A 27,244-nucleotide genomic window follows, 5' to 3' on the forward strand; every position below is an offset into this window, starting at 1 on the left:
GCACTGCTTTCTGAAACTTGGATGCAAACATGCTGGAATATTCCCCATCAGAGGGAGCTGTTGATTTATCATATGACTTCAATTTCACACAAGTGAAACTTTTGTTTTTTAAAAAGCAGGTCATCACCATAAGCAGTTCTCAGAAACTGCGGTAATTTAGCCAAATCATGAATGACTTAAACTTGGCATTATTATGTAAACAAATTGATCTTTAATCCCAGAATACTTCAAGAAACAAACCAAAGCCTTGTATTATTTCATCGTTTATTATTCCAGTCATTTTACAGATCATTTTCTACATTAGGCCAGACTTTCTGCTAAGGTTGAGGTGACGATACAGCAGTGACACCTTCAGAAGCTCGCTGATGATGATGAAGAAGAAGATGATGTTTCACAACAAACACGGGGACGATGACGGATGTTTTGCTGGCTGGCAGGACAGAGACGTGGAGGTGGTGGAGGGACGGAGCGTCCCACATTCAGACAAAAAGATCACCTCATAAAATAATAGAGAGCAAACAAAAATAAGAGAAGAAGTTAGAATTGCCACAGGGTCTATTGAGATTTTGCCAATAGGATTTTTGCATTGGGTTTCGGATCATTGCAGATAATAAGCTAGATAATCTTCACATATGAACACCACTTTTATGATGTTGGAAGCCTAAATGTAGCTGACAAGGTGATGCCAATGACTTCATCCCCTAATTTGCATATTTGATCATGTTGTTGTAATTGATTCTTGTTTTTCTTTTTATGTAACAATTCCAACCCTCCTCTTTTATCCGGGCTTGGGACCGGCAAAAGTGACTCAAAAGAGACACTCTGGCAGAGTTACTAACTAACTAACTAACTAACTAACTAACTAAACTAAAACCAAGCATTAAAAAAGAAACCTAATAAAACTTGCAAACTCCCTCTAAAAACTAACTAACTAACTAAACTAAAACCAAGCATTAAAAAAGAAACCTAAAAAAAACTAGCAAACTCCCTCTAAAAACTAACTAACTAACTAACTAACTAACTAAAACTAAAACCAAGCATTTAAAAAAACTGATAAAAACTAGCAAACTCCCTCTAAAAACTAACTAACTAACTAACTAACTAACTAAAACTAAAACCAAGCATTTAAAAAAAACTGATAAAAACTAGCAAACTCACTCTAAAAACTAACTAACTAACTAACTAACTAACTGAATTTCAAAATTCAAAAAGCTAATCCTAACTATTGCTGTGAAGACAGAGATCTAACACTGTGCCTCTGTGTTTTTTATGGTGTTACCTAAAAAAAATGTGGGAGGAAACCGAAGGACTCGGAGTAAACCCTATGTCTTGACGTTTCTCACAGCGACAATTTGACATCAGAGACACTGTATTTGATTTAGATGTGGCTTACCAATAGAACAGCTGCTATTTTCTGTCAAAATGCCCACTGTGAGAAAGGTCTTTAATGGCACTCATCTGTGATGTTGAACCCATTGAAGTGTTTCTATCAAGATGAATGCAGGAAGCTTTAAGGTGTTGAAAGAAGCAGGAACGGGAACAGGGAGGCTGATGTTATCTTACTTAAAACTGCACATACACAGTTTTAACACTGCACCTCTGTGGGTTTTTTTTTTTGTTGTGACACAAAATTCTGGAGGAAACTGGAGCAACCCAGAGAAAACCTCATGTAAACCGTACCCATCGTGCAATGACAGTGTTAAACACTGTGCTGCCTTTTTTTAAAATGCTGTAAATCGAAAACCGGGAAGAAACCGAAGCACTCGGAGTAAACCCTATGTCATGACGTTTCTCACAGCGGACATTTTGACACAAGTTTGACTGTGTTTGATTTAGATGTGGCTTACCAACACACCTAAATGGACCAGCTGCTATTATATGTAAAATGCCCACTGTGAGAAAGGTCTTTAATGGCACTCATCTTGATGGAAAGAATTTTTATAGGTATCGTAACAATGGTTAAATCATTACCCTCTACCTCATCTGACCTAAATCAGGTGAGATAGAAGGTGTGATGTTGAACCTATTAAATTGTTTCCATCAAGATGAATGCATGATGCTTTAAGGTGTAAAAAGAAGCAAATGGAAAAAGGGACAGGGATGTTCATCTAGGCAATGCAGCTGCAAGACTTGAACCACCTGAAAGGCTTTGCTACATTTTTTCCAACTGCTGAAAAAAAACGAGCAACTCTGGACTTCGGGGCTGGACTTTGGAGGGAAATCAGCCGGATTTTCAGACTGCTTAAAACAACCTCATCAAAAGATGTGTCGTCCAATGCAGTGGCAGCCTTCAATATTTCCTCTTGAGAGCCAAACTCATTTTCAAGGTCCTTAATTACAGCCTTGCTGAATTGTTTCAGGTCCTCTGGGGTTGTCCTGACAGAACATCTTGGCATGTCCTCTTCCTCCTCTACCTTTTCTGACAGACGTTTGACCACCATCTGGATTTCTGTCATGGCCACTGAGGTTCTGCTTTTCCAAGGAGCTTTCATAAGAATCCTTGTGAGCAGAGCAGTGAGGAAGCACCTTGATTCAGATGAGGTATTGGTTGACAACAGTACCTCATCTGACTTTCCTGAGTGGGTCATCTTACTGGCACAAGATGCTGCAGGAGAGCGGTGTGAGGCTGGTGAACACTTCTCTTTGCATGAAGTCAAAACCTGACTATCAACATGGCTCCTGACATGCTGAGAGCGATGACTTTCACTGCGTCTGGACGTAGATTTTTGGCTGCGAGGTGATTTACAATTTTCTTGCGGCCCTCTCTGTTGTGCCGACCCTGAGCTTCTCTGTGAGGAAGACTTAATGCTATTTGTCCGACTTGAACCCAAGGGTGTTGTAGTCTGACTGCAGATGGATTCAGGGTCTGGACCTTGGAGGGAATTCAGCCGGATTTCCAGACTGCTTAAAACAGCCTCATCAAAAGATCTATCGTCCGATGCAGTTGCAGCTTTCAATATTTCCCCTTGAGAGCCAAACTCATTTTCAAGGTCCTTCATCACAGCCCTGTTGAATTCTTCCAAGTCCTCTTGTGTTAACTTGACATAACATGGCAGGTTCTCCAACTGTTCTGACAGACGTTTGACAACGGTCTTGATATCTGCCATCGCCACAGAGGTTCTGCTTTTCCAAGGGGCTTTCATAAGAATCCTATCGAGCAGAGCAGTGATGCAGTTCCTTGCCGTCGATGAGGTATTCTTTGACTTCATTTTGCGTAAAATCAAAACCCGACTATCAACATGGCGCCTGAAACGCTGAGAGCGAGCACCAAACCAACCAAGTTTTTGGCTGTGAGGAGATTTAGGATTAACTCGCGTGTCCTTTGTCTGTTTTGCCAACCCTAAGCTTCTCTGTGAGGAAAGCTCAGGTCTTTTTGCCTCACTTGAACCCAAGGGTGTTGTAGTCTGACCGCAGATGGCTTCAGGGGATGCCTCTTCCTTACTCTGGTTTTCTTCTGGGGTTGGGGTCATCATTCTTGTCACTAAGTCATTGATGTCATTGACTGCACCAGATACTTGGTCGCTGTGACATGCTTCTTCTGATAACTTCACCAACCAGAGAAGCACCTGCTGCAAGTACTTTCCCACTGTGTCTTCTGTGATGGCGTAAAGAATATCAGGAGAATAGTTGTAACCACTGTAATCCACTTTCCTTCTGACCACAGAGATGACAGAGTCAGAGAGACATCTTCCTGTTTGAACACTGGGAATCCGATATCTCAGGCCAATCATCATTTGCTCGTACATTTTATCAGTCAGTTCCTTTGAGAACTTCCTGACCTCGCTACTGGCAATTCCCACAGTTTTGCGGTCACCTGCTGATGAATTCTCTTGCTGGATTAGATTGTTGAACAAGCAGTCAACATCACCTTTGATGGTCTCAAAATCCATTTCAGAAGACTGCTGCTTTGTCACAGTACGTAATGGCCTCTTGTAGGTCTCAGGGTCTGATTGGCACCTGGGAGACTGTGGGACTCCTGGCAAAGATTCATCACAAGTCTGATCAATGCCTGCATCTTGTGTAGATCGAGGCCGGGGGGAACCTGGATACGATTGCAATGTGACAAGGGAGTACTGATCTTCTTCAGTGAATGTGGCCCTGAGCTCTGTCTTCATCTTTTCAAATTGCTGTTGAGCAAACTTCAAAAAGCTAGAGCTTTTAACTTTTTGGCTGATCTCAACTTCTGAAGACTGAAAAAAGTCTTTTACCTTATTAATGATCAACCCCATATTGAAATGAGGCTTCATTGAGGTACTTTTCTCACTGCCGCAGGGAGAGGGTCCATCGTCTGTGTAGTAAAGGTCCTTATTTATGGTCCTGACAATGTCTGCTGCTGCAAAATGAGCATCCAGAGAGGCACTGACATTTTCCTCCTCTTGCTCCATCTCTGGTGTCTTACCAGACCATCTGAGGAGGATGTCGGTCACCGCCTGAGTCGCAGAGGGAACAGAGATCCTAGATTTTACGCTCTGAGCTGAATCACACCTCTCTGCCTCTGCTATTACAAGCATAGGTATGGGAGATTCAGAGCTTCTTTCTAGGAAATACTCAGACACCTTTTCCCTTCTAAATAGTCCCAGGCACTGGCTGCTCACCTTTCCTAAAAGTCTTTTCAGACATTTGACAGCATGAATCACCATGTCATGAAGAGACGCTGTGTTGGAGAAAGAGCCAGAGACAAAAATGGCAGGCTTTGATGGCCAAACAGAGGTGTTGCTGACCACAGATAGAGCAGAGTTTACCTTGGCAGCAACTTCACTCTCCACCATCTCTGTCAGCTCTTCAGCACTCTCACATTGCTCTTGTGTTACCTGAAGAGCAGAGGCAAAGCTGTCAGAGAGGGAGTCTCCCAGTAGAGGTTGGACATTCTCCAAATATGTTAGGATATCATTTGGAGAAGTGTTGTCCTGAAACATTGATAAAATCATTTTCAGGATGGCTGCAGAGACTGACTGAACAATTTCAGCCATCATGTCACTCAGTATAGCTTGTGTGCCTGAGTCCAGTGTCTCTGCAGCTAACAAACTCCACTGTGTTTCGGAGATTCGCTCAAAATATCTGTTCACTATAGGCAGAACAGACTCCGGTGTGACAACTATAGTGTGCGTCATCTCGGATGGGTCCATGGCAATTAATAATAATAATAATAATAATAATATTAAATACTTACCTTTGAGGTCGAAACTGTCTAAAATGTGAACTTGTCTGGTGATCTTCTGTGTTTGTGTGGTCTGAGGTCCCTGTGGAAAGTGCCTGAAATGAAGTCTTTCCTTGACACTTATAATATCAATTGCTTACCTCACACACACGTCATAGATCATAGATCAAAGCAATGATCTTTGATCAGCTTTTAAAATGACGTCACACATTACGTCACAGCATCAGACATTCCATAGAACGTTCGGGCAAACCAATTACATCACACACATACGTCACATCACTCATTACGTCACAGATTCAGGGATTCCAGCAAACTCGCGCATGCGCACAAGCATAAATCTAAATTATATTAAAATATTATATTTAAATAATTATTATAAAAAATCTCGTGATAACTATAATTTTGTCTAATATAATATTATAACAATTATCATTGTTTTAATAATAATAAATGTGTTTTAAATAACAAAAATTATTGACTATTGACACTAAAAATCACGCATGCAGACAGAGACACATTTTGCCACCATCTATCAGCCAAAATGCGACATGAAAGTTACATATTAAAACATAAAAGCAAACCATTTCCTCTCGCTGTCACAGACGTTGCTCGACAGGTGTCAGATCATCACCTTTTTTTTTTTTTAATGAATGAGCGAAATAATCAAGTAATCATTCACAATCTATCATCGAACTGTCAAGTTTTAGCAGTAAATAACGAAATAAATTGTCAAACAGAATCAAAATAGTTAATCATAAGATGACTCATTATCTGTATATCAAAATATATTAATTGTGAATTTATGTAGGCCTATTTTTGACATTTAAATTAAAACGAGGCGTTTGAGACAAACCTGTAGATGAGTGGAAGCCGGTTTACTGGAAGCGTTTTCTGAATGGACAGCTGTTTAAATCACACAAATGTTCCGCTGCATGTGTGATTTGAACTTATTTACCGCATGTTGACTGATCAACCAAGGCTCCCGGTGTGTCTGAGCTTCACTCTGCAGCTCTCTGTCTTCAGGAGCTGAGTGGACAGCGGCTGTCTAAACTGAAAGCAGAAATGCACTGAAATTACTCATTTACTTCATAGTTTAATTTCGGCTTCATGGGAAGAAATCAACCATGTTTATATCAATTGATTTTAAGTTCTCCGCTTACTGTTGTGAGCCGGCAGAGTGGCAGCGCTGATCAATGAAAGTAATATACAGCGGGATATTTGTGTGATTTAATCAAAGGAAATAAACAAAAAAAATCACTCAACCCGACAATAATAGACTTGACCCGTCTTTCAGTGGAGATTGATATATTGATTAGAATGGAATCCTATTTGATTGTGTTGTGCCTTTTTTCTTTTAACTCCCTATTAAAACGTTTGGGTTTTTCTTTTCTTTTCCATGTTGAGGGATTAATGCTAGAAGGTGTTATATTTTTTAAAGAAGTCAAACTTGTGATTCAGTTGCCGCCCAGTGGCCATGTTGTGTTAGTGCACTTCTGCCCACATGGGCTTGTTAAAACGATTGATTCATCCAGTCATTAACATGTTATCATAGCAACACAGACATACAATTAACAATTGAAACAAAGAAGATGCTGTAATCTCAGGATTCTCATTTGACTGATGTTACTGTTCATTTACTGTTACTGTTTATACTTGCAGGCTAGAAAGCTGTACCCATTATTCCACTTTAAATAAACCTAAAACTGAGCGAAAGCTTCTCTGCAAAAACTGAGAAAGAGGCCTTGGCCGTTAGAGTAGAGGAAGGAAATGTAATGCTTAAGTACACACTGGAAAGAAAAGAATTTGATCTGGTCCAGTAAAAGATGTGCTTTTGTTTTGTTTGATCATTTTCTTGATTAAAAAGGTCCCACATTATAAAATGTAAGATTCCCATCTCTTGTTTTAATCATAAAGTAGCTTAGATGCCATATAAATATATGTATGAATGAATTATGTACCTGTAAGTTTTCACACTAAACTGCTTTCTGAAAATTGGATGCAAGCATGCTGAAATATTCCCCATCAGAGGGAGCTGTTGATTCATCATATGACTTTAATTTCACACAAGTGAAACTGCTTTTTAAATTAAAACAGGTCATCACCATAAACAGTTGTTTTGAGACTGAAATATTCTCCAGAAACTGTGGTAATTTAGTCAAATCACGAATAACTTAATAAAACTAGGCATTATTATGTAAACAAATGGATCATTAACCCCAGAATACTCCAAGAAACAAACCAAAACCTTGTATTATTTCATCGTTTATTATTCCAGTTTCATTTTCCCGTTTACTTGCACAATAGAGTTAAGAGTCGATGCAGTGATCCACAGACAGTTAATAATAATGAATTAAGTTTATTTTACCAGTTTATGTGTGTTTGTTTTCAACACACACACACGCACGCACGCACGCACACACACACACACACACACACACAGGTCCAGCTGAGGTTGTATCTGTCACTGCTCATCACCACAGCGCATTAAAAGACATTTCAGGTTAACTCTTTTTTTCTTTACATATAAATATCAACAAAATCAAATCTATTTACATGAATAGATTAAATCTTCCTGTTTCCAGTGAGTTCATATTAAACATGATGAACAGAGTGTATCCGCTACGATTCACATGCTTCTCTTCTCGTCATTCACAAATCCACAGAAGGCTCTGGTTTCAGGTTAAACGCCTAAATATCAACATTATGAACAGAGAGAAAGTTGCTCTGCAACCAAAACGAAGTTAATTACATTGAACATTGTTTTATATGTATTTTATAACACTACTGATAAACTCATCTTTCTACATTATGGGACCCCAGAGATGTACAGATAAGAGAGGCTAAAGCTGTAGGAAGGATATTTCTTTCTCTGTATAACGTCAAAGACAGAAACTCTAACGCTAATTTGTGAACAAGAAAAAAGTCTGAGTGCTCTTAAAAGCAAGAGGGAGCAAGAAAAGTCAGATCGCAAACTTTTCATCACATTCCCACGCTTTTTTATTCCCTCTAACTTCAATATTCTTGAGCTTATTCCTTTGCAGATGACACACACACACACACTTGCTGCTCCTCTAATAAGGCAGGTGACAGGCAGAGACAGCCCGAGGTGTCACACTCAGTATATAAAGGTAATTAGTGGCTGCTGCAGCTCCAGTCAGTGTCACCATTCCACCTGAAACTGTACAGGAGGAAGAACTGGAGTGAATATATCCCCTACGATGAAGCAGTGTGTGTGGGAAAGCTGCTCCATCACACCTGTGATAAAGTGGCTCCTCCCAGGTGTCATGAGGCTATTTTTACTTTAGTTTTGCCCCCTTTCAACGCCAGTCCGTCTTTGAAACGAGGACAGGGAAGCACTCCCTCGGGGGCATCCTCTAGCATATTCCGGGGTTATTTAGCACCATTAGAAAAACCTCCACACAGGAGGGCTGCTACAGAGCTGGAAGTTTGCACCTAGAAGCAGGTAGGCATTAAAAATCACTCATGCACAGAGGTGGAATGTAAGCATGTTCACATTTACAGTTATTAGTAAGTTAAAATACATTGCTGCAGTCTTCTATCAGAGAGTGAATACTGTACATAATAACCTTCATTATGTCGTCTTCTGTTGTAACAAAGATAAAGACAAGCAAAGTGCATTTATTGCGAGAGGTCATTCACTACAATCATTGTTTTGTTTTTTTTAGAGTCTTTGTCAGAAACATTAACAGCAAGCATTAAAAACAGACAGTCCCATGAGGCCTTGCGAGGGCCAGACTTTCTGCTAGGGTTGAGGTGACGATACAGCAGTGACACCTTCAGAAGCTCGCTGATGATGAAGAAGAAGATGATGATGTTTCACAACAAACACGGGGACGATGACGGATGTTTTGCTGGCTGGCAGGACAGAGACGTGGAGGTGGTGGAGGGACGCATCGTCTCACGACACTTCCTGAGAGGAACCTTTCAGTCAGCGATGAAGTGGACAAATGTCACAGGGAAGGCTCCTCTTCTCATCGGATCTCCTTCAATGTGGCCCAGCTGTGAAGAGGGAAGACAGAGGAACCTCAGAGAGAAATAAAAGACAGCCTGGGTTGGGTTCTAGCTCTAGTTGGTGTTGTGTGATGTCTAGGGCTGCAAAGGGTCGGAACATTTCTGGGATATTTACAGAAATTTTCCAAAGAAAAATCTCTGTAACTTAGGGGATTTTGCACATTTTTTTCTAATGTAAGAAGAAATTAATAATAAAAGTAAACTTATTTGGGGGGGGGGGGGGGGATGCTCCAAAAAACAATAATAAGTCTTATTGAATGTTTTGGTTAAAAGAACGTTGTATGCCAAGTGAATTGAACTGTAACCAGCACTGCAATAAGCAACACTCTTCAGTCATATGTGCAGATAATTTGCCAGTATCACATTAAACAGGAATTCAGTCAAATGAGTGCACTGTCTGAGACAAAGGACTGCATGCTTTAATGTGAGCACAGCTCCACATTAACAGTTACTGGATCAAACTGTCTTTGCCTTTCTTTGGCTTTGGTTGCCATCAGAGGCATCAACCACTTTATAGTGGCTGGGACAGCAAATGCTGTCATATTAAAGTAGAACAACCCTTTAGATATTTACACATAGATATTTTTAAATAGATATTGACTGCATATTATCAGTTTAAAAAACATAAATTATCTGTAAAATGACTTACGGTTGTCTACTGTTATATGATGGTAAGAGTTTTTTATTTTATTTATTTTTTACAGTGTAGCTTAGAGCAAAGTACAGGTGCATCTGTATACATTAGAATATCATAGAAAAGTCCATTTCCAGTAGTTCAAGTCAAACAGCCCCAACCAAGTATTGAGTCATTTAGATGGACATACTTTTCAGAGGCCAACATTTACATATTAAACATTAAAAATGTGTCTTTTGTAATATAACATTTTTTTGAGACACTGAATTTTAGATCTTCATTAAAAGAAGCCATAATCATTATAATTAGAAGAAATTCAATAAATTAAGACATGAACTGTTCTGTGTGTAATGGATCTATGTAATGTGTTATTTCCACTTTTTGAATTTAATTACTGACAAACTCTATGATATTCTAATTTGTTAAGATGCACCTGTACACAGTTTATACCTGGCTAACTCCTTTTTTTGCAAAACATCTATTTTTTCTCTGTTTCTATAGAAACCGCATTAATCCCCATAAATTCCCATGGAAATTTTCCGACTTGAATTTTGCAACCCTAGCAATGTCACTGAAACACTAAATCATTTGACTGCTTTCAGCAAAATAAGTCATCCAGAGCACAAAGACACTAATACTAAAACACCACTAAACATCAGGCCAGGGTTTATTGAAAGATTCAATATCTATTCTTAAAATCACAAGACTGATCTGCCTTTTCCCACTGAATATGTGCACATGACTCATTATTTGTCATAAAATGTATAGTTAGGAATACATGATGTGTAAAATGTCTACAAACTGAAAATAGCTATTATAATTACAGCAATTACAAACTGAAAGCAGTTTATGAAGGCTTAACATGATATAAAAATGATTTGATCTAATTTGTAATTTGAACTTAAAAATCATTTAAATTTCCAGAATGAAATCTGAGAACTGATTTTGTTTTTATCTCCAATATATTAACTCAAAACTAAAGTGAATCACAACATCAGTGTTGACTTGTAGCCTAACTAAACTACTAAACTAACTAACTAACTAACTAACTAACTAACTGGATCACACAGAGAGGACTATGAGAGGCCAAATCACAACTAACATCTAAATAACATTTGAAATTACATTTACACAGTTTATTACCTTGCCCGATAAAGAAGGTACTTATTATGGCCATTTAAGTCATTTTAAAGGTCCTCTATACCTGAAAATAAAAAGCTAGGACATGTTTCTGCTCCAACAAAGATTAAACACGACTTCATTATAGAGATAAAGACAGAATACTGAGCCATTATGTGGATACAGTCTCAACTGAAAACAATAAATGAAATAGTTTTAAACTCAGAATTTAAAATGAAACTTGGTAGCTTCTCATTTGATGTTTTCCAGAAAAGAGACCAACTTAAGTTCTATCTAAAGCACCACAGGGACAACCACTGCAGCTCACTTCATCCTGACTTTCATCTGGATATTTGACAAACACAAAGAGTGATAATGCTGCTGAATACAGGACAGAGTGGGAGCATGGTGAGGACCTCGGGGGACTTCAGGGTCCATGCAGAGAGAGAGTGACTAAATACGGTCATTTCTGCAGAGGTGGCTCAGAGGAAAACAAGCTGCAGCTGGTCCATGTTCACACAAGGGGCTCCACAGAGGAAGCAGCAGCAGGCGGAAAAAAAGGAGGAGAGGGGACATCAGCCAGGATGAGGTCATGGCTTTCTGCTTTGGTCACCATGGTTACAGAGAGCACTGACATCCACGTGGTGGAGCAGAGCTGGACTGGGAGCGCTTTGTGCTTTAATCTGGGAACAAGTATCCAGAACACCTGAAACACTGGAACCTGCAGCATGAGAGATACTGACCCACCACTCCTGGTCCTCCTCTCCATCCACCACGATCACCTCGCCCTCAGAGAAGGTCAGCTCGTCTGGGTTGTCCGCTACACAGTTGTAAATGGCTTTCACTCGCTTCGGCCTCTGCTTCTGAGAGACAGAACAAAAACACAGACAGGTTTGCCTAAGTTTGTGCAGAAGGGAGAAAAAATAATGGAATAGCATGTGGCAGATATAGCAACACCATCATAGTGCATTCTGTCTGATGTTGCCTTTTTGTCTTTTGTTGGGGAGTTTTTATTTTTTTAAATTAAAAACACATCTGCTTTTTCAAAGGAACATCTTGTCTGGAGTGTATTCTAAATGCTAATGTAGGTGTATCTCAATAAATTAGAATATCATAGAAAAGTTTATGTCAGTAATTAATTCAAAAAGAGGAAATAACATTATATAGATCCATTACACACAGAATGACACATTTCATGTCTTAATTCATTTCATTTCTTCTAATTATGATGATTATGGCTTACATTTAATGAAGACCTAAAATTCAGTGTCTCAGAAAATTTGAATATTACAAAAGACCAATTTTTTAGTATGTTTAATATGGAAATGTTGGCCTCTGAAAAGTATGTCGATCTATGACTCAATACTTGGTTGGGGCTGTTGGAAATGGACTTTTCCATCATATTCTAATGTATTGAGATGCACCTCAACTCAAACTTTATGTATAAAGCACATTTAAAACAACCTGGGTTGACCAAAGTTAAGACAGCTAAGACCCTCAGGCCGGCTTTTATCACATCCAGACTTGACTACTGTAATAGTCTACACTACAGTTCACTATCCAAGACACCCACTCCCACACTGTGACCACATCACTCCTGTCCTCCATAGCCTTCACTGGGTCCCACAATCCCCCTTCATAACCAGGCGGCTAATGCTAACCCTAATTATTATTATTATTATTATTATTATTATTATTATTATTATTAATAATAATAATAATAATAATAATATTTATTTAATTTATGTATTTATCAATCATTTAATTATTTATGTAATTCATTTTACCCTAATTATTATTATATGCTAATAATAATAATAATAATAATAATTATTATTATGATTATGATTATGATTATTATTATTGATGATGATGATGATGATGATGATGATGATGATGATTATTATTATGATTATTATTATTATTATTATTATTATTAATAATAATAATAATAATAATAATAATAATAATTAAATTTATGTATTTATTAATCGTAATTAATCGTAATTAATTTAATTTGTTTCCATCAAGATGAATGCATGATGCTTTAAGGTGTAAAAAGAAGCAGGGGCAGGGGAAAAGGGACAGGGATGTTCATCTAGTCAATGCAGCTGCAAGATTTGAACCACCTGAAAGGGCTTGGCTAATTTTTTTCAAAACACATAAACATCAGGATATTTGTGTGATTTAAACAGCTGTATATGCAAAAAAGGCTTCACTAAACGCGAGAAAAATAGACTTGACCTGTCTTTCAGTGGGGATTGAAACATTGATTCAAAAGGAAACCTTTTTGACTGTGTTGTGCCTTTTTTCCCTTTTAACTCCCTTTCAAAATGTTTGGGGGAGTCTTTTCCAGATTGAGGGATTAATGCTAGAAGGTGCTAAATTCTTGTTCAGGTGCTTCCCAGTGGCCGTGTTGTGTTAGTGTAGTTCTGCCCACCTTGTTAAAACGACTGATTTATCCAGTCATTAACATGTTATCTAGCAGCACAGACTCTGAGACAGAGACATACAATTAAAACAAATAAGATGCTGTAATCCCAGAATGGGTACAGCTTTGTAGCCTGCAAGTGTAATGAACAGTGATATCAAAGTTTTCTGCAAAATCTGAGAACGAGGCCTTGGCCGTTAGAGTAGAGGAAGGAAATATACTGCTTAAGTAGACACTGGAAAGACTGAGACAAAAGGTCGACCTGCAGGGGACTTTGGGGGATTACACAACTCTAATAACTGAATAAACCATGACTTGGAAAATCAGCAGCCAGTGAATCAGGACAACAGCATGAATGAATAAGCACTTTACAATCAACAGCATCTGGATGATAATGAGAGGAAGAACGAGGGACTCACTGGGTAGGCCTTCCTCGGCGTGGGGGCTGGAGGCAGAGACTGACCTATGGAGTTCTGGGGGCATCCTGGCACTTCCTTAGCTGGAACAGGAAGAGGAAATTAGATCACAATGACAACAAAACTTTCCACGTTTCCACAGAAGAAACCGGACCTGACAGATAGCACAACAATGTGTATGACTCCTGTACACTGGACAGACACAGATTTTTACATTTTATCTGTATACTCACCTGGCCTTTCTATAGATAATGTTCGATTTAGAGGTCTGTTGAAGCTTTTATCGTTGCTGTAAAAAAAAAAAGAATGCACTCTTATCAAGAAAGTAATAGTGTTATGAATACAGATTTAACAGGAAAGCCCTGTAAGCCTCTCAGCAGCTCTGCTACAGATTTATAACAGCACTAGCAGCCCAGTGGGGGACAGAAAGACAAAAGGGCGACGGAGGAGGAGAGTTATTGCTCAGAGCTCAGCCTGGAAGCTAATGAAGCGGCTAAACTGCAGCTATGTCGGCTCAGGCGTCTTGGGGAACAAACACCACATTAGACAAGCAGAGAGCAGATAGCGTAAGCAGAGCTGTCTGACAGCAAGATGAAGCGGTGAAAATATTGTAAAAATAGCGTCCATTTACACTGGTTTGTTCTTACCCTGCAGGAGATTTAGGTGGCACCGCTCTAGAGCCCAGAGGTCCCTGGCTCGACTTGGACTGTATACTCATGGCCTCCATCTTTGCCAAAGGAGGACCCAGACCTGGGACACACAGTAACACAACATGATTGATTTCATTTCTATAAATATTTGCACACTGAACAGATCATTGGACATTTGGACTTTCTACACAGTTTGGCAGATAAAAAATGAAAGAGCAATTTATAGATATCATTTTTGGTTTAAGAGATGAGGTTGTTTTTTTTGCTTGCTGAACCATTATTCACTTAATCACAAAATTAACTACTTATAATAGAAATATCAGAAAAGACAACGATGTACGATAGTGTAAGATAAGAGATAAGATATGACTTTATTTATCCCGCAGTGGGGAAATTTAGTTGTTTCAGCAGCTCAAGATACAGACACATAGATATAGAAGACAGAATAAAGAATATAAAAAAATAAGACATACATACATTTCTGCTATCTGGCATTTATTATTAATATGTATCTTTTTTGTGTTTGTTTGTTTTCCTTAAAGTACTTTGCATTTTACAGATATTGCACATTGGAGAAAATATATTTTAGCATGTTAAATAGGTTATTGCATGTAGTTGTATGAACATCAATAAATAAATATATTTAAATATATAAGTGGTATGTGACATAATATGTCAAAACTTTATCAGTCAATCTCTTCCTAACATATCACAATGAAAATGAAACCACAATCAACAGAGAATTGTGTCTGAAAACAAAAAATATTCCAACTTTAAGGGCAACCGTGTATTTTGGTGTGATGTTTCTACCTGCACAGTTTTCAATGTTATGTTTATGGAATTTGTCTGATTTTAATGTGTGAAAATAAACAAAACTCAATCTTAGCACCTGCATAGAACTTAAAATGTATGTCACCATGTGATTGTAAGGGTTGAGACAGTCCAATATGAAAATGAAACATTTCAATGCCTCCTTACAGTAACATAACATGACACTGAACTAGGGATGGGCGTTTGGAAGAAACCTGCCATCTCCAGCGACTACAACGTTAAAGATCAATTAATTGATTAATCACTATGTTTTTATACATACTTCAATATGTATAAAAACATGCATTGATGGGCATTACATTTTTTATATGTAGTAATGTGCAATAGCCTGTTTTGATAACGGACGCTTTTATTTTAAAAGGACAAAAAGAGACTTCCTGTCGATCGTAAACTAACTCAACTGAGATTATACTGTAATGAAAACGTCAAGGAGTTCAATCTTTTATGTTTTAGCCCCTGAAGAGGCATGAGGTTAGTTTTCACAGTAATCTTCATATTTAAATGTGTTTTGTGTTTAAATATGTTTTCGGGTCAAATTAAACTCAGTAATTCATGCTAGCAAGGTTTGATACAGTAAGATAGTTTCGCTCCAATTAATCCTCTTGTATTTCTGTGTGTTTTATAATTGTTATTGCAACTTTCAGTTTGCAAACTGTAGCTTTATCCAACTTAATTCTCAGCTCATTGGCTTATTGACGTACGGCCACAGAACTGAACGCTCAGCGTGTTTCAGTTCAGTGATACTGATACACAGCCAGAGATAAAATAAAAAAATACACAGATCGATTAAAAATTCCACGTGATCGACCAAATTCTTAACGACCATTAATCAATCATCAATTAATTATTCCCATCCCTACACTGAACTATGCTCCACAGACACTATATTTCTCTAACACAGCCTTCACTGTAGCAGTGGTCTAGAGGGAGGAATGGGCGTCTATACCTCCTGTTGATGTAAGTCTCATGGGGGGCACAGGAGGGTGCATGTTGGGAGGGTCTGAGGACGACCTCTGTCGGCCCATCAGGTCTAAAGAACCAGGCTTCCAGCTGCTGGACGCTGACGACTGACTGATCCCTCCCAGGCCGGATAACTGGACTGATGCAGAGAGACGGAGAGAGAGAAGTGTTATAAAAAGAGCCACAGACAGAGAGAGAGCACACTGCAGCCTGCTAGAGCCAGCGTCCACTTTAAAAGTCAAGCCGTTTCCATTTGAGCGTAATTGAGAGCGACAGTTAATGGGGAGAGGGAATGTGCAGAATGCCGGGGATGAGGGCGGAGGTGAGGCGAAGTGGGCAACACAGCTGGTTGTTTCTCCTCCGCTCGGCTGGCAGCACTCCAGATGGCCACTAATGTTATTAAAGACTGACTGTGGTAGACACAGGTTGGTTAGCCTGTAAAGCTATGAAGTTTCTTTTAGCAGCATGAAGACTTTTCATATGGAAAGATTTTTTTCCCCAAAAAGCAACCTTTTTCATTAGACTAAAAACTGCAGAAGCCCTGAGATGCAGGTGAAGAAAATAACTCTGCTAAACCATTTTATGACTTAAGAACAGGTGGAAAAAAAGTAACTCAGAAAAATTATCCTAGCAAAACTTTTTTTCCCCTCAGCTGTTTTACAGGTCACCAAAAAATAATGGAAGTTAAATAAATGATGCTTGCAAAGTTTTTTTTTCATCCGCCAAAGAAAAGGGGGGAAAAGTTTTGGCAGGTCATTTTTCTGTCAGTCTGTTTTTGTTTTTTTTAAGTGTTAATTAATTAAATTAATTTCAATCACAACAGCCTGAAATACACAGCTAGCCTAATGTCTAAATTGGACTAAAAGCATTCATGTTCCATAACAGTAAAGTAACTTGTGACCAAAAACATTATTACAACAAATATCAAAGTTGCACAGGTCAACTAATTGAAGGTTGTTTAACTTTTTCTTATGTCCAAAACACAGAAGAGAAAACAACTTAGATGAGATTGATTTTTCTTACTGGACTCTCAGGGCTTCTGTTCAATTCACTTATTTCCAACATAAAAAGAAAGTCTGTCCTTTAGATTTGCGATCATTTGGATGTACAATGCCAACTTCACATAGTAAAGAGGTCAATTACTTTCTAGAAAAGCCACCCATTCATCTGTCTCCAATGTGACTTTTCCCTGCTCTAGTGCGCAGAGACATCTGTGGTGTTTAAACAGGTCAGAAAGTCACTAAGAGCTGCATAGTAATTAATATAAAGGCTTTGGAAACCAGTGATACAGGGACAAATGAGACTAGGCCCTCACAGACACTGTAGATTTAAATGAGGTTGTTCCTCTCGAGCAAATTTTATAAATGTCACATCCCAGAGGCAGACAAAGAGGTCAGATTCAAGTCAGAAAGATCATCGGGTTTCAGTGGATTTTTTCGTATCTTTTCATCCATACAAGCTTAATCATATTGATAAATGTGATATATACTCCATGCTATTTTCCTTACATTCTTCTAAGTTTTAACCCTGCTGTGTCTGAGCTTACCCAGGTTTCTTGGGGGCAGGGGCGGAGCAGAGGTGGTGGCAGGCTGAGGTGGGCTGGTGTTGAGGATGGTGCCGTAGGTCTCGTTGTTGACCAGGTTGGGCATGTAAGCACGCTGCTTGTCCTTGGCGAGGCCCACTGAGCCCAGACCGGTCTGGAGGTGGGAGTTACTGCTCGGGGTGTAACAGCTGACCGGACGCTCGTCTCTTCGATGAGGGCTGGGCTGCAGGGGCACAACGTGTGTAACATTTAGTGTACCCGTCAGTCATACAGACATTTGACATTTTCTGTCTTTTATTTTATTTTTTTAAAGATTGTTTTTTGGCATTTCACTGCTTTATTAGATGGTGACGGATAGAAAGGGGGAGACAGAGGGGAAGACATGCGGCAAAGAGACCTCAGGCCGGATTTGAGCGTTTCAGAGTTTATAATGGATGTGTATTGGACGGAATGTTCAGACCTAGAGTGGATGATGTCACTCTCAGAGTGGAGCGAGGCTGGGAAATTATCTGAAATTTTTTTAAAACAACCTATCCTCCTTCCCACAACTTTTACTCTTTATAAATCACACTTGGCCAGATTGTAGAGAAATTCCTGCTGGTCGCACACATCCTACTCTGGAATCGGTCGGAGTTACAGATTTGGCTCAGTGTGCCTCAACGGGACAGCAACTTCATCCAACTGTCCCATAGAGACGAATGTTAACTGGGACCAGAAATTTCAAGAAGAAACCAGAAAGAGCCAGTTGTCTAACCTACGATGTAGCTCACATTTTTTAAACTTAAGACATGAAACCTACGTCAACATGTTCAGGAGAGCCTTATATTTCTGATGAGAACAATATTTTGTTGTTAGGACTCAGAGTTATCGAAGAAAGAGGAGTAGTTTAAGAGGTGCGCTCTCAATTAATTGACCTGTAATTTTGCAGTCATCACCATAGCAACCAGCCAGCAGCAGGGAGAGAGGTCATGATGACCTGGGCCTTCAAAATAAAAGCCCCACAAAGTAACTATATTACATTACATTACATGTCTGTATATCTAACAATTTAGTAGAATAAAAGCCTAGGAGGCAACTGTGTCTTAACAGGATATCCAGGGGTTTGAGTACTTCCTCAGAAGTAAAATAATTAAGTCTTAATAAGAAGTTCGGCACACCGTCAAAAATTTCCGCTGGGATATTCTAGTTGAACTTAAAAGCTCTTGCAATATCTCAACATAAAATTAAAAAATGTTCACACAGAGAGCTTTGATATTATCTCAGGTCTTATTAAATCACACAGAAGCAAACTAACTTCCCTGCAAAATACTGAATTATAGATAGAAAAATGTCAAATAAAAAATAAAACAGGTGCACACACAAATGAGCCTCTCAGGGAATGAAACTGACAAACATTTCCACTTTTACTGAAATATTTAATTAAAGTCACCAGAGGCAATCCTTTTTTTCAAGTTCAGTATCTTCAGGCAAAAATCATTTTTGGAGGACAAAGTATTTTCGATATTTTTTACAAGATAAAAGAAACTGTCAGAAACTCAGGTGTTTCTTTTGTGTGGGGGGGGGGGGGGGGGGGGTATTCCTGTTATTATCTCTTTTTTTATGTATTCTTTTTATTTACTTTATTACAATTGTTGTTTTCTGTGTAAACTTTTCTCTTGCTTGAAAAGTGTCTCTCACCTTCTCATCAAGATCTTCGTCACTTTCATCCAAGTCTTCATGCTGCAGGCACCATTCATATTCAACATGGACGTGGGCGTTGAATTTCCCCGCCAGCGCTTGGTTCAACTACACACAAACAAATCCACACACATGCAAACAGAATTGACTGACAGCTCTTAACGTGGTTTCAGGATTAGATGTGTGTTGAAGTCTAAACATAGCAAGCTCACCATCTCTTCACACTGGAGGTGTTTGAGCCTCCGGGCGATATCCAGCGGTGTCTCCCCGGCCTCATTAGCTGGAAGGGAAAAACAACAGAAACATGTAATCACGACTGTATCCACATGCCGCATGAGCACAAACACGCAGTTTTCTTTCCTCCCGTCTCACACTGTGACATGAGAAATGTGTAATTAGACTGTTTCCCACACTGAACAACTCTCTGTCCTCCTTCCCTCTGTATCTATTATCTGGCTGTTTTGTTGATGTCACAGCGGAGCAGAAAGATTAGTGTTGTGAGAAAGAGTTGCCATGGTCTGCTGGCAGAGACCGCACCTCTGGGAACTGAACCTGAGAGGCTTGGACTGAGGAGTGTGTGTGTGTGTGTGTGTGTGTGTGAGAAAGTTTTAGAGAGGATGAGGCAGCGAGACATGAAGTGAGAGAGGTATTCAGATCATTTACTGAGCAAAAACGTAGAATAATAGCAGTGTAAAAATCCTCTTACAGATAAAGGTCCCCTGAATGCTCTAGGTTTCTAGTTTTTGATTGTAAAGTTTCATGAGGCTGCTATTATCCTAGAGGTCACAGCAGCTTATTTTACACAGTGAGGTTGAGACTTAAGAAATTCCCTCACTACAATGAACGTTATTTTATTTTTATTTTATTTGATAGGGACAATGCAGTTAACATAGATAAAGGGCATGCATCCGATGTGCTGCATATGGAGATATAGCTTCAGCTAATTTTCAACTCCAGCTTCAGCTAATTTTCAACTAGCTACTACTGATGACTAACATCAACCCACATGAAGAAAACTGGCCTCATTGAATCCGCAAGAGTCTCAGCTTTACACTGATACCCAGTTTATGTCATTCAAAGCCTGTTTAGGGACCCCAGTATGCACAAATATTCAAATACAGTAGGCGGAAATTGCAAATTTGTGCTACATGGGAAAAACTATGTATATTTTGCCTTAAATTGCATGTTCTCAGCATAAAGTAGTGAGTAATGTTAAAGAGGAGACTTGTGGAAACACAGAGAGCCTATTTTCATTGAGACAGTGTGAAGTCAGAGGTCACATGACCGCTTTGAAAATCGCCAAAATAGCCTAACTTTGCAGCGTTATTTCGACAACTTCCGACATGATATCCTTACATGGGGTCTATAGATTCCCTATATAGTTTCATATGATATCAGTATCTCCAGTATCTTCCTAAAATTGAGTCCACTACGCGCTCCGGAAGAAAATGGCAGAAATTTTCAAAGAGTGTTGACCCTTTCGAACTTTCCGACAGTCGTTGGACGGACCATAGGTTATGATCATTTGGTTCTTCTGGTTTGCTTTCACAGTACAGAAATGTAAGCGGACCAAATAAAAAAAAAAGATTTGAAGAGGGGTGTGTACGAAGGTGGAGGGCTGGAAATATACTCAAACTATTATGTCTTATTGGTTGAAAAGTTGGTGGAAAATGTGGTGTTCCGACCAAACTAATCTGGGGAGAAACGCTCAGAAGGAGCTCCTGTTGAGGCTCTAATGTTAATAATGTTGATCCATTATTTCCAACATGCAGCGATCAGACAGCTGTATAATCAGAGAAGGCGAGCCTTGATGCTCCTACAACCATCTGCTTCTACCACGAAGGTAAATATTAAGTTATTTTGAGCAATATGTTGATTATTCTGCAATCACAAATTAGCTTTAGCTCAGTGGTAGCCTTCAGAGTGAAACTGAAGGACACTAATTTCATCTTTATAATATAATCTGTGTACAACTCACCGCACAGGTAGCCCACAATCCACTGCGTTTTGGGTCATTTCCTCTAATTTGGCCGGATTCTGGTTGGATTATGTTCACCGTGGAATCGAACCGCAATTGGTTTTGTTTGGAAACAGACCGAGACCCTGTCTGCAAGTGGTCTCGGACCGGTTGTTTTGGTGCACCAGAGTACGATTGGAGCGTTCACAAGCAACTGAACGAACCTTAACTAGGATTTAACCGCAACAGAGTTCCATTAAAATCAGACTAAACTTTGGGTTGTGAAACCGTCCTTACTTTTAATCATGCATTTGAGACTGGCTAGTAGCTATTAAAAACTAATGAATTCATTTAAGCCCTAAAACTTTTGATTGATTTATGAATAGATTGTGCAAACAAATCCAGATGTGTGAAAAAGAAATTGAAAAGGAGAAGGAAAGAGTGGGACAGCTCTCCTGTTGGCTGGTGTGTCTCTCACCGATCTCTATGGAGGCCTTCCCCCGCAGCAGCAGCTTCAGACACTCGCTGTTGTCCGTCAGGCAGCAGTAGTGCAGCGCCGTGCTGCCTTTGGCTGTCTGCTTATCCAGATTCAAACTGCAGAGGACACGAACAGAGAGGGGAAACATTTACTCTCAACACAGGAGGAATACAAAGCCCAGCAAAGAGCAGATTTGCAGTTGTGTTGTGTTTTTAGAAGGTAGAAAACAACTCTATAACAGTGAAACAACACTGTAAAAGATGAATATCTTCAATCTAAACTACTTTGTGTTTAAGAATTTGTGGTTGTGGGCAGTAGATGTTTAGGGGGAGATAGCAGGTCAACAATGAATGCCACATAGAAATAATGGGCATTATCTGAAAGCTGTGAACCTGAAGATTAATTTGAGACGCAGCTCAGCACTGTGTGTCAAGTTGTTCTGGCCAAAAATATCGAATAAAAAATGACTTAATTAATTAATTCATTTTCATTTTCAACTATGTCCCATAAGTTCTTGCAGCATTTTTTTGGTTTGTTACACACATTTGGTGCTGAATAATGCAATTTTATTCATATTGAGAATGGACAAAAATTGTTAAAAAAAAACCCTCCCGCCAGCGGACCATCTGAACACTAATTATTGAAGAGTCTAAAAGGTAGCAAGTGAATGATAATCCATGTCAATCAGCAATTTGGTCAAATAATGGTGTATTTAGTGTAATATGCAGGAGGAGGTTCTGACAATGCAGCATTCTGTAAGCAGCAAATAAAAAATGTGTTGTTTTTCCTGGTTTGTTTACCTGTTCTGAGTGAGGAAGTCGACGATGTGAAGAGACGTTCTATCCACCAGTCTGACTGCCAGATGAAGGGCTGTCTCTCCTTGTTCCTGAAAATAAAAAAGATAAAACATTTGAACAGTGTTTTTCATATTCCCCTGGAAATGTGAAGTGTTTGTAGAGACCCATGGTGAGAGGTCTGCAACTGAATTGTTATGAGTAAACAAACTCCTGGTAGGAAAAACTTCTGAGATGAACTTTTGTAAAGTCTTCACTGAAGCACAGACTCAGTTTAAAATGTATTTCTTGTACTGACGTGTCCGTTGGCGAGAGGTATGGGCTCCATGAGGTCGACTCCCTCGGCGTAGACCTGGATGAGGGAGAAGATGTCCCGGGCCTTCACGGCGTCACACAGCGTGTGGAGCCGCGACGTGGCATCAGGACACTTCTTCCTGGCGAAACGTTTCTCTGTGTATTTGGCCGTGATGAAGTCTTTCCTAGCCTGCCTGGTGAAACATGTGAAGAGAAGTATTCAGATCTCTTACTTAAGTAAAAGTACTAATACCACACTGTGTAATTACTCCACTACAAGTTAACTTCCTGCAATCAAAACTTGCTGAAGTAAAAGTACAAAAGTATCAGCATCAAAATGTACTTAAAGTATCAAAAGTAATTTTTATGCAGAATGGCCCCACTCAGATGATTGTATATGTTCTAAATGAATTATTAGATTATTTGTATTGATGTATTTTTGTAAGCAGTGTTTTGAGTTTATAAAGATAGGGCTCATTGAACTACTTTATATACGTTTTATATGTACTTTTATATTGTACTGTTACTTTTCAGGTCGACATTTAACATGAAAACATATAATAAAACTGGCAGCTAAATGTAGTGGAGTAAAAAGTACAATATTTGCCTTAAAATGTAGTGGAGTAGAAGTATAAAGTTACATAAAATGGAAATACTCAAGTAAAACAAGTAAGTACAAGTATCTTAAAATTATACTTAAGTGCAGTATTTTATTTTACATACAATAAAATCAGGCATTGTTTTGTTGATCTACCACTTGGTTTTTTCTTGTTGTTTGAAAAAAAAACCCAAAATGACAAAAGAAAAAAAAAAAGATGCTCGAAAGAAATATAGGTAAATGAATAACTGGGTAGCAGCATCCCCATATACTGTCATGGAGAGTCTATTTAAGGAAAAGAAGTTTCACTTCCTCCAAAGATGATTTTCTTTTTCTATACCATTATTAATTGGGTATTCAATGGATTATGAAATGGAATAATTATCTGAACTGGGGAGACAAGAACTTTCTACATGTATTTAATTTTCTTATTTATAAAAGACCCAACATAAATGAGATATTGTTTCCCACTCAGTTTGCATTTCTTTTGTTCATTTCATTAAACTTACACTTTTTTTACTTCAAAATATTGTCTTTGGGTGTTTTTTTGGTTGACTTATAATTTTTTGTATCAATTTGACAAAGACAGATTCTATAATGGAGTTTCCACTGTTATTATTTATGTTTTGGATTCTCATTTCATGTCATCAATCATGCCTATCATATTTATGATTAACAGCCATAATGAATCTGTACCATGCTGGTTATGATCCGCTAATATATTACAATGATGCTGTCACCAGTTGTTGAAGTGTAATGTGATACAAGTGAGCAGAGAGAGACCAGAGAGAGTTTGGAGGGGTGACTTACATGTCACTGGATGGGTTGGGTTTCACCACATTTTCAGCACTTAAACAAGCCTCCATGATTTCATTAAAGCCTGCATTCCCCACATTCTTGGCCAGCTGTGGAGCACACAGACATAAACACACACGCATTAAAACGAGAAACATTTTCTGCACCACATGCATTTATTAAAATGTCGCCACCTTTGCCCGTTTCGGCTCACAAGGTGCACGACGCCTGTCTGAATGTGGCTAACACGACTGGCGTCTCAACACCGAGGAAGGCAATCAGGACTGGAAGCGTTTAATCCCAAAGCGTCCCGCAGGCAGTAAATCTCCCCACCAAACAGTGATTAGAAAAACCATAAAAAATCTCAGCTATTCTGCGTGTGGAGACTTCCAGAGGTCTTGGAGGAGAGGAGAGAGGAGAGAGGAGAGGAGAATGAGGCCTCGGGAGATGCTGCTATCCTTCCTTCCTGTCTCGTCTTACTGTCCCTCTTGTCCTCATTTCCTCTCCTCCCGTGTTATCTTTCCTAAAAATCTCCACAGAGAATCAATACTAGGGATGGGAATAATTCTTCAATGATCGATTAATGCTCGTTAAGAATTTAGTCGCTCACGTGGAATTTTTAATAGATCTGTGTATTCTTTAATTATAATTTTATCTCTGGCTGTGAATCAGTATCACTGAACTGAAACACGCCGAGCGCTCAGTTCTGCGGCCGTATGTCAATAAGCCAACGAGCTGAGAATTAAGTTGGATAAAGCTACAGTTGGCAAACTGAGGATTATTAAGAGGATTATTTTCAGCAAAACTATCTTACTGTATCAAACCTTGCTAGCATAAATTACCGAGTTTAATTTGATCCAAAACTCATTTAAACACAAAACACATTTAAATATGAAGATTACTGTGAAAACTAACCTCATGCCTCTTCAGGGGCTAAAACATAAAACTTTGAACTCCTTGACGTTATCTTTACAGTTTAATCTCAGTTGAGTTAGTTTTACAATCGACAGGATCAAGTCTCTTTTCGTCCTTTAGTCCAGGCTTTTGCATAGTACTGTATATATAGGGCTGTTTCCACTACTGGGCAATACCCAGAATGAGGCGGGTCTCACTCGCCGAAACGCCCCTAATTTGAATGCGAGCCGTCCGGAACGGTCTTTTTTCGTCCCTGTAGAAGAGCAGGGTCTTTTTTATCCCCTGCTTTTATCCCCGTTAGCAGCAGTTAGCTACAGTTAGCTCTGTAGCAGTACAGTGTTTATGTGCTGCTGCAGGAGGTGTTCACTTAGCGATCTCTGTTTGTTTACAACAAGCAACGGACACTCTGTGCACAATTAGTGATGCCGTTAATTCACAATCACTATGTTTATGATCAGCGGAGACTCATAATGCATAATTAGCCATGCTGCTTTCAGCTGCTGATGTTGTGCACAGTTAGCGACGGTGAAAACCATACGTCGCCTCCGGAGTCTCTTAATCCCAATGAGGACTAACTTGTAGTGGAGACACGCAGAGTGAGAGGATGTGGCCTGAGACTTTTTCCGGTGGACACTTTTCCCCTTAGTGGAAACACGGCTTATATATAAGGTAAGAGTAAGCAGGTTTCTTCCAAACGCCCATCCCTAATCAATATGATGGAATGACTTAAACTGCGACAAAAACAGTAGGACATGAGATGGTCCGGTGATTTACCAAGAGCTCTGAGGTGCTGAGGACGTCCAGAGTGAGCGACTGGATCCTGGAGTAGTGGACTCCGAGCTCCCTGTGGATCCCTGAACATTCAATACAGGTGAGGATGCCCAGGTTGGTGGACAGCCATGTCGGATCTAGAAAAGCATGAACGAAAAGCAAAACTGTCAGGAGAACGCAGAGAAGAGGAGGTAAAGGACACATGAAGGGAGAGAGAGAGAGGAATTAATATGGGTGACACGTTGTCCTTGGGCAGAAACCACTAAAGCTTAAGTAATTTCTGCAGCAAACTTTGATGTCTCCTTGTGGAAAGCTTTGGGCTCTGGAGATGTAATAGCTGCCTGAAGGCTTTTTTAGCACACAATATCAGAGGAGAGTGACCAGGCTGAACTGTAACTAAGTCTGGCCTAGAAACTCATCGTATGTGTGGATGTACTGCATGTGCATGCCATGTACAGTAAAGTAAAAACATGTCTGCAGGACACTTCATGGTATTCCAGTAAAAGTATTGGAAGGCTCCATGCATTCGAGGAAAAACTGATTTCAAAGTCATGACAGAATATGACCGAGGATCCACTCTGCAACAGCGTTTTCTGAGCCAAAGACTTATCATACCAAGACCACAGCAGCCCATAAGCTCATAACTATGCATATACATCACTGCTTACACTTCCTCAAAGCATACCACACATTTTTAGTCCCATTTCTTATCCTCCAGGCAGCAAAACATGCTTCAAATAATCCTCTGCAGTGTACACCTTGTTGGCTTTACATTTTTAGAAGAAGCTTTAACCCTCCTGTTATGTTCATTTTTTTCAGGAACAGCAATAACCCGGGGCAAGTGTCAGAAACTAAAAAATTCCCAATAAACATTGTTTATATTTCATTAATAACTCCATTACTAACAATTTCACAATATTTAGTGCAATGGAGTCCTTTACCTCTCAAATCATGGTTCAATGAGAATAATTCACTCGTTTTTCATTTAAAAAAAAAAATGCATGTTAAAACTTTTCTGTACATTGAAAGACCTACATATAAAATGCAATGCTTTTACATGACATTGTTTTTTAAATTTTATTTTACATTTTTAAATGTTTTCTTTTAATGAAAAAATACTTTTAATTACTTTTCTTTTTAGATTTTTAAACTTTGAAATTGGTCAATTTGACCTGCAACATAACAGGA

At 39.1% G+C, this 27,244-nt stretch overlaps 2 protein-coding genes across 4 annotated transcripts in view; both read right to left on the bottom strand.

Annotated features, from left to right (window-relative positions):
• Positions 1–2,108: 2,108 nt before the first annotated feature.
• On the bottom strand, positions 2,109–6,069 carry LOC131987763 (uncharacterized). Its single transcript, XM_059352625.1, has 2 exons — positions 6,015–6,069; positions 2,109–5,253 (listed from the first exon to the last, which is right to left on the bottom strand). Exon 2 carries the CDS (start codon positions 5,124–5,126, stop codon positions 2,109–2,111), a length of 3,018 nt encoding a protein of 1,005 aa, XP_059208608.1. The 5' UTR covers positions 5,127–5,253; positions 6,015–6,069.
• Positions 6,070–7,339: 1,270 nt separating this feature from the next.
• Positions 7,340–27,244, bottom strand: part of asap2a (ArfGAP with SH3 domain, ankyrin repeat and PH domain 2a) — an 86,854-nt gene continuing 66,949 nt past the window's right edge. For 2 of the 3 annotated variants that reach the window (XM_059353141.1, XM_059353142.1), the window contains 14 exons: positions 26,060–26,193; positions 24,386–24,480; positions 22,982–23,171; positions 22,690–22,775; positions 21,890–22,005; positions 19,667–19,734; positions 19,455–19,562; positions 17,781–18,000; positions 16,221–16,373; positions 14,441–14,543; positions 14,027–14,082; positions 13,797–13,876; positions 11,690–11,809; positions 7,340–9,181 (listed from right to left, as the gene is read on the bottom strand). In XM_059353141.1, coding sequence (XP_059209124.1) covers positions 9,107–9,181; positions 11,690–11,809; positions 13,797–13,876; positions 14,027–14,082; positions 14,441–14,543; positions 16,221–16,373; positions 17,781–18,000; positions 19,455–19,562; positions 19,667–19,734; positions 21,890–22,005; positions 22,690–22,775; positions 22,982–23,171; positions 24,386–24,480; positions 26,060–26,193 — 1,604 coding nt within the window. In that variant the 3' untranslated portion in view covers positions 7,340–9,106. Of the gene's footprint in view, positions 9,182–10,284; positions 11,810–13,796; positions 13,877–14,026; positions 14,083–14,440; positions 14,544–16,220; positions 16,374–17,780; positions 18,001–19,454; positions 19,563–19,666; positions 19,735–21,889; positions 22,006–22,689; positions 22,776–22,981; positions 23,172–24,385; positions 24,481–26,059; positions 26,194–27,244 lie in introns of those variants that run through there. The other variant, XM_059353140.1, reaches the window with a different exon arrangement.

This window comes from Centropristis striata, chromosome 16 (genome assembly GCF_030273125.1).
Source record: "Centropristis striata isolate RG_2023a ecotype Rhode Island chromosome 16, C.striata_1.0, whole genome shotgun sequence".
NCBI lineage: Eukaryota > Metazoa > Chordata > Actinopteri > Perciformes > Serranidae > Centropristis > Centropristis striata.

Bases quoted from the DNA above. Each gene is read 5' to 3' on its own strand.
- LOC131987763 (XM_059352625.1), bottom strand. From the start codon at position 5,126: ATGGACCCATCCGAGATGACGCACACTATAGTTGTCACACCGGAGTCT.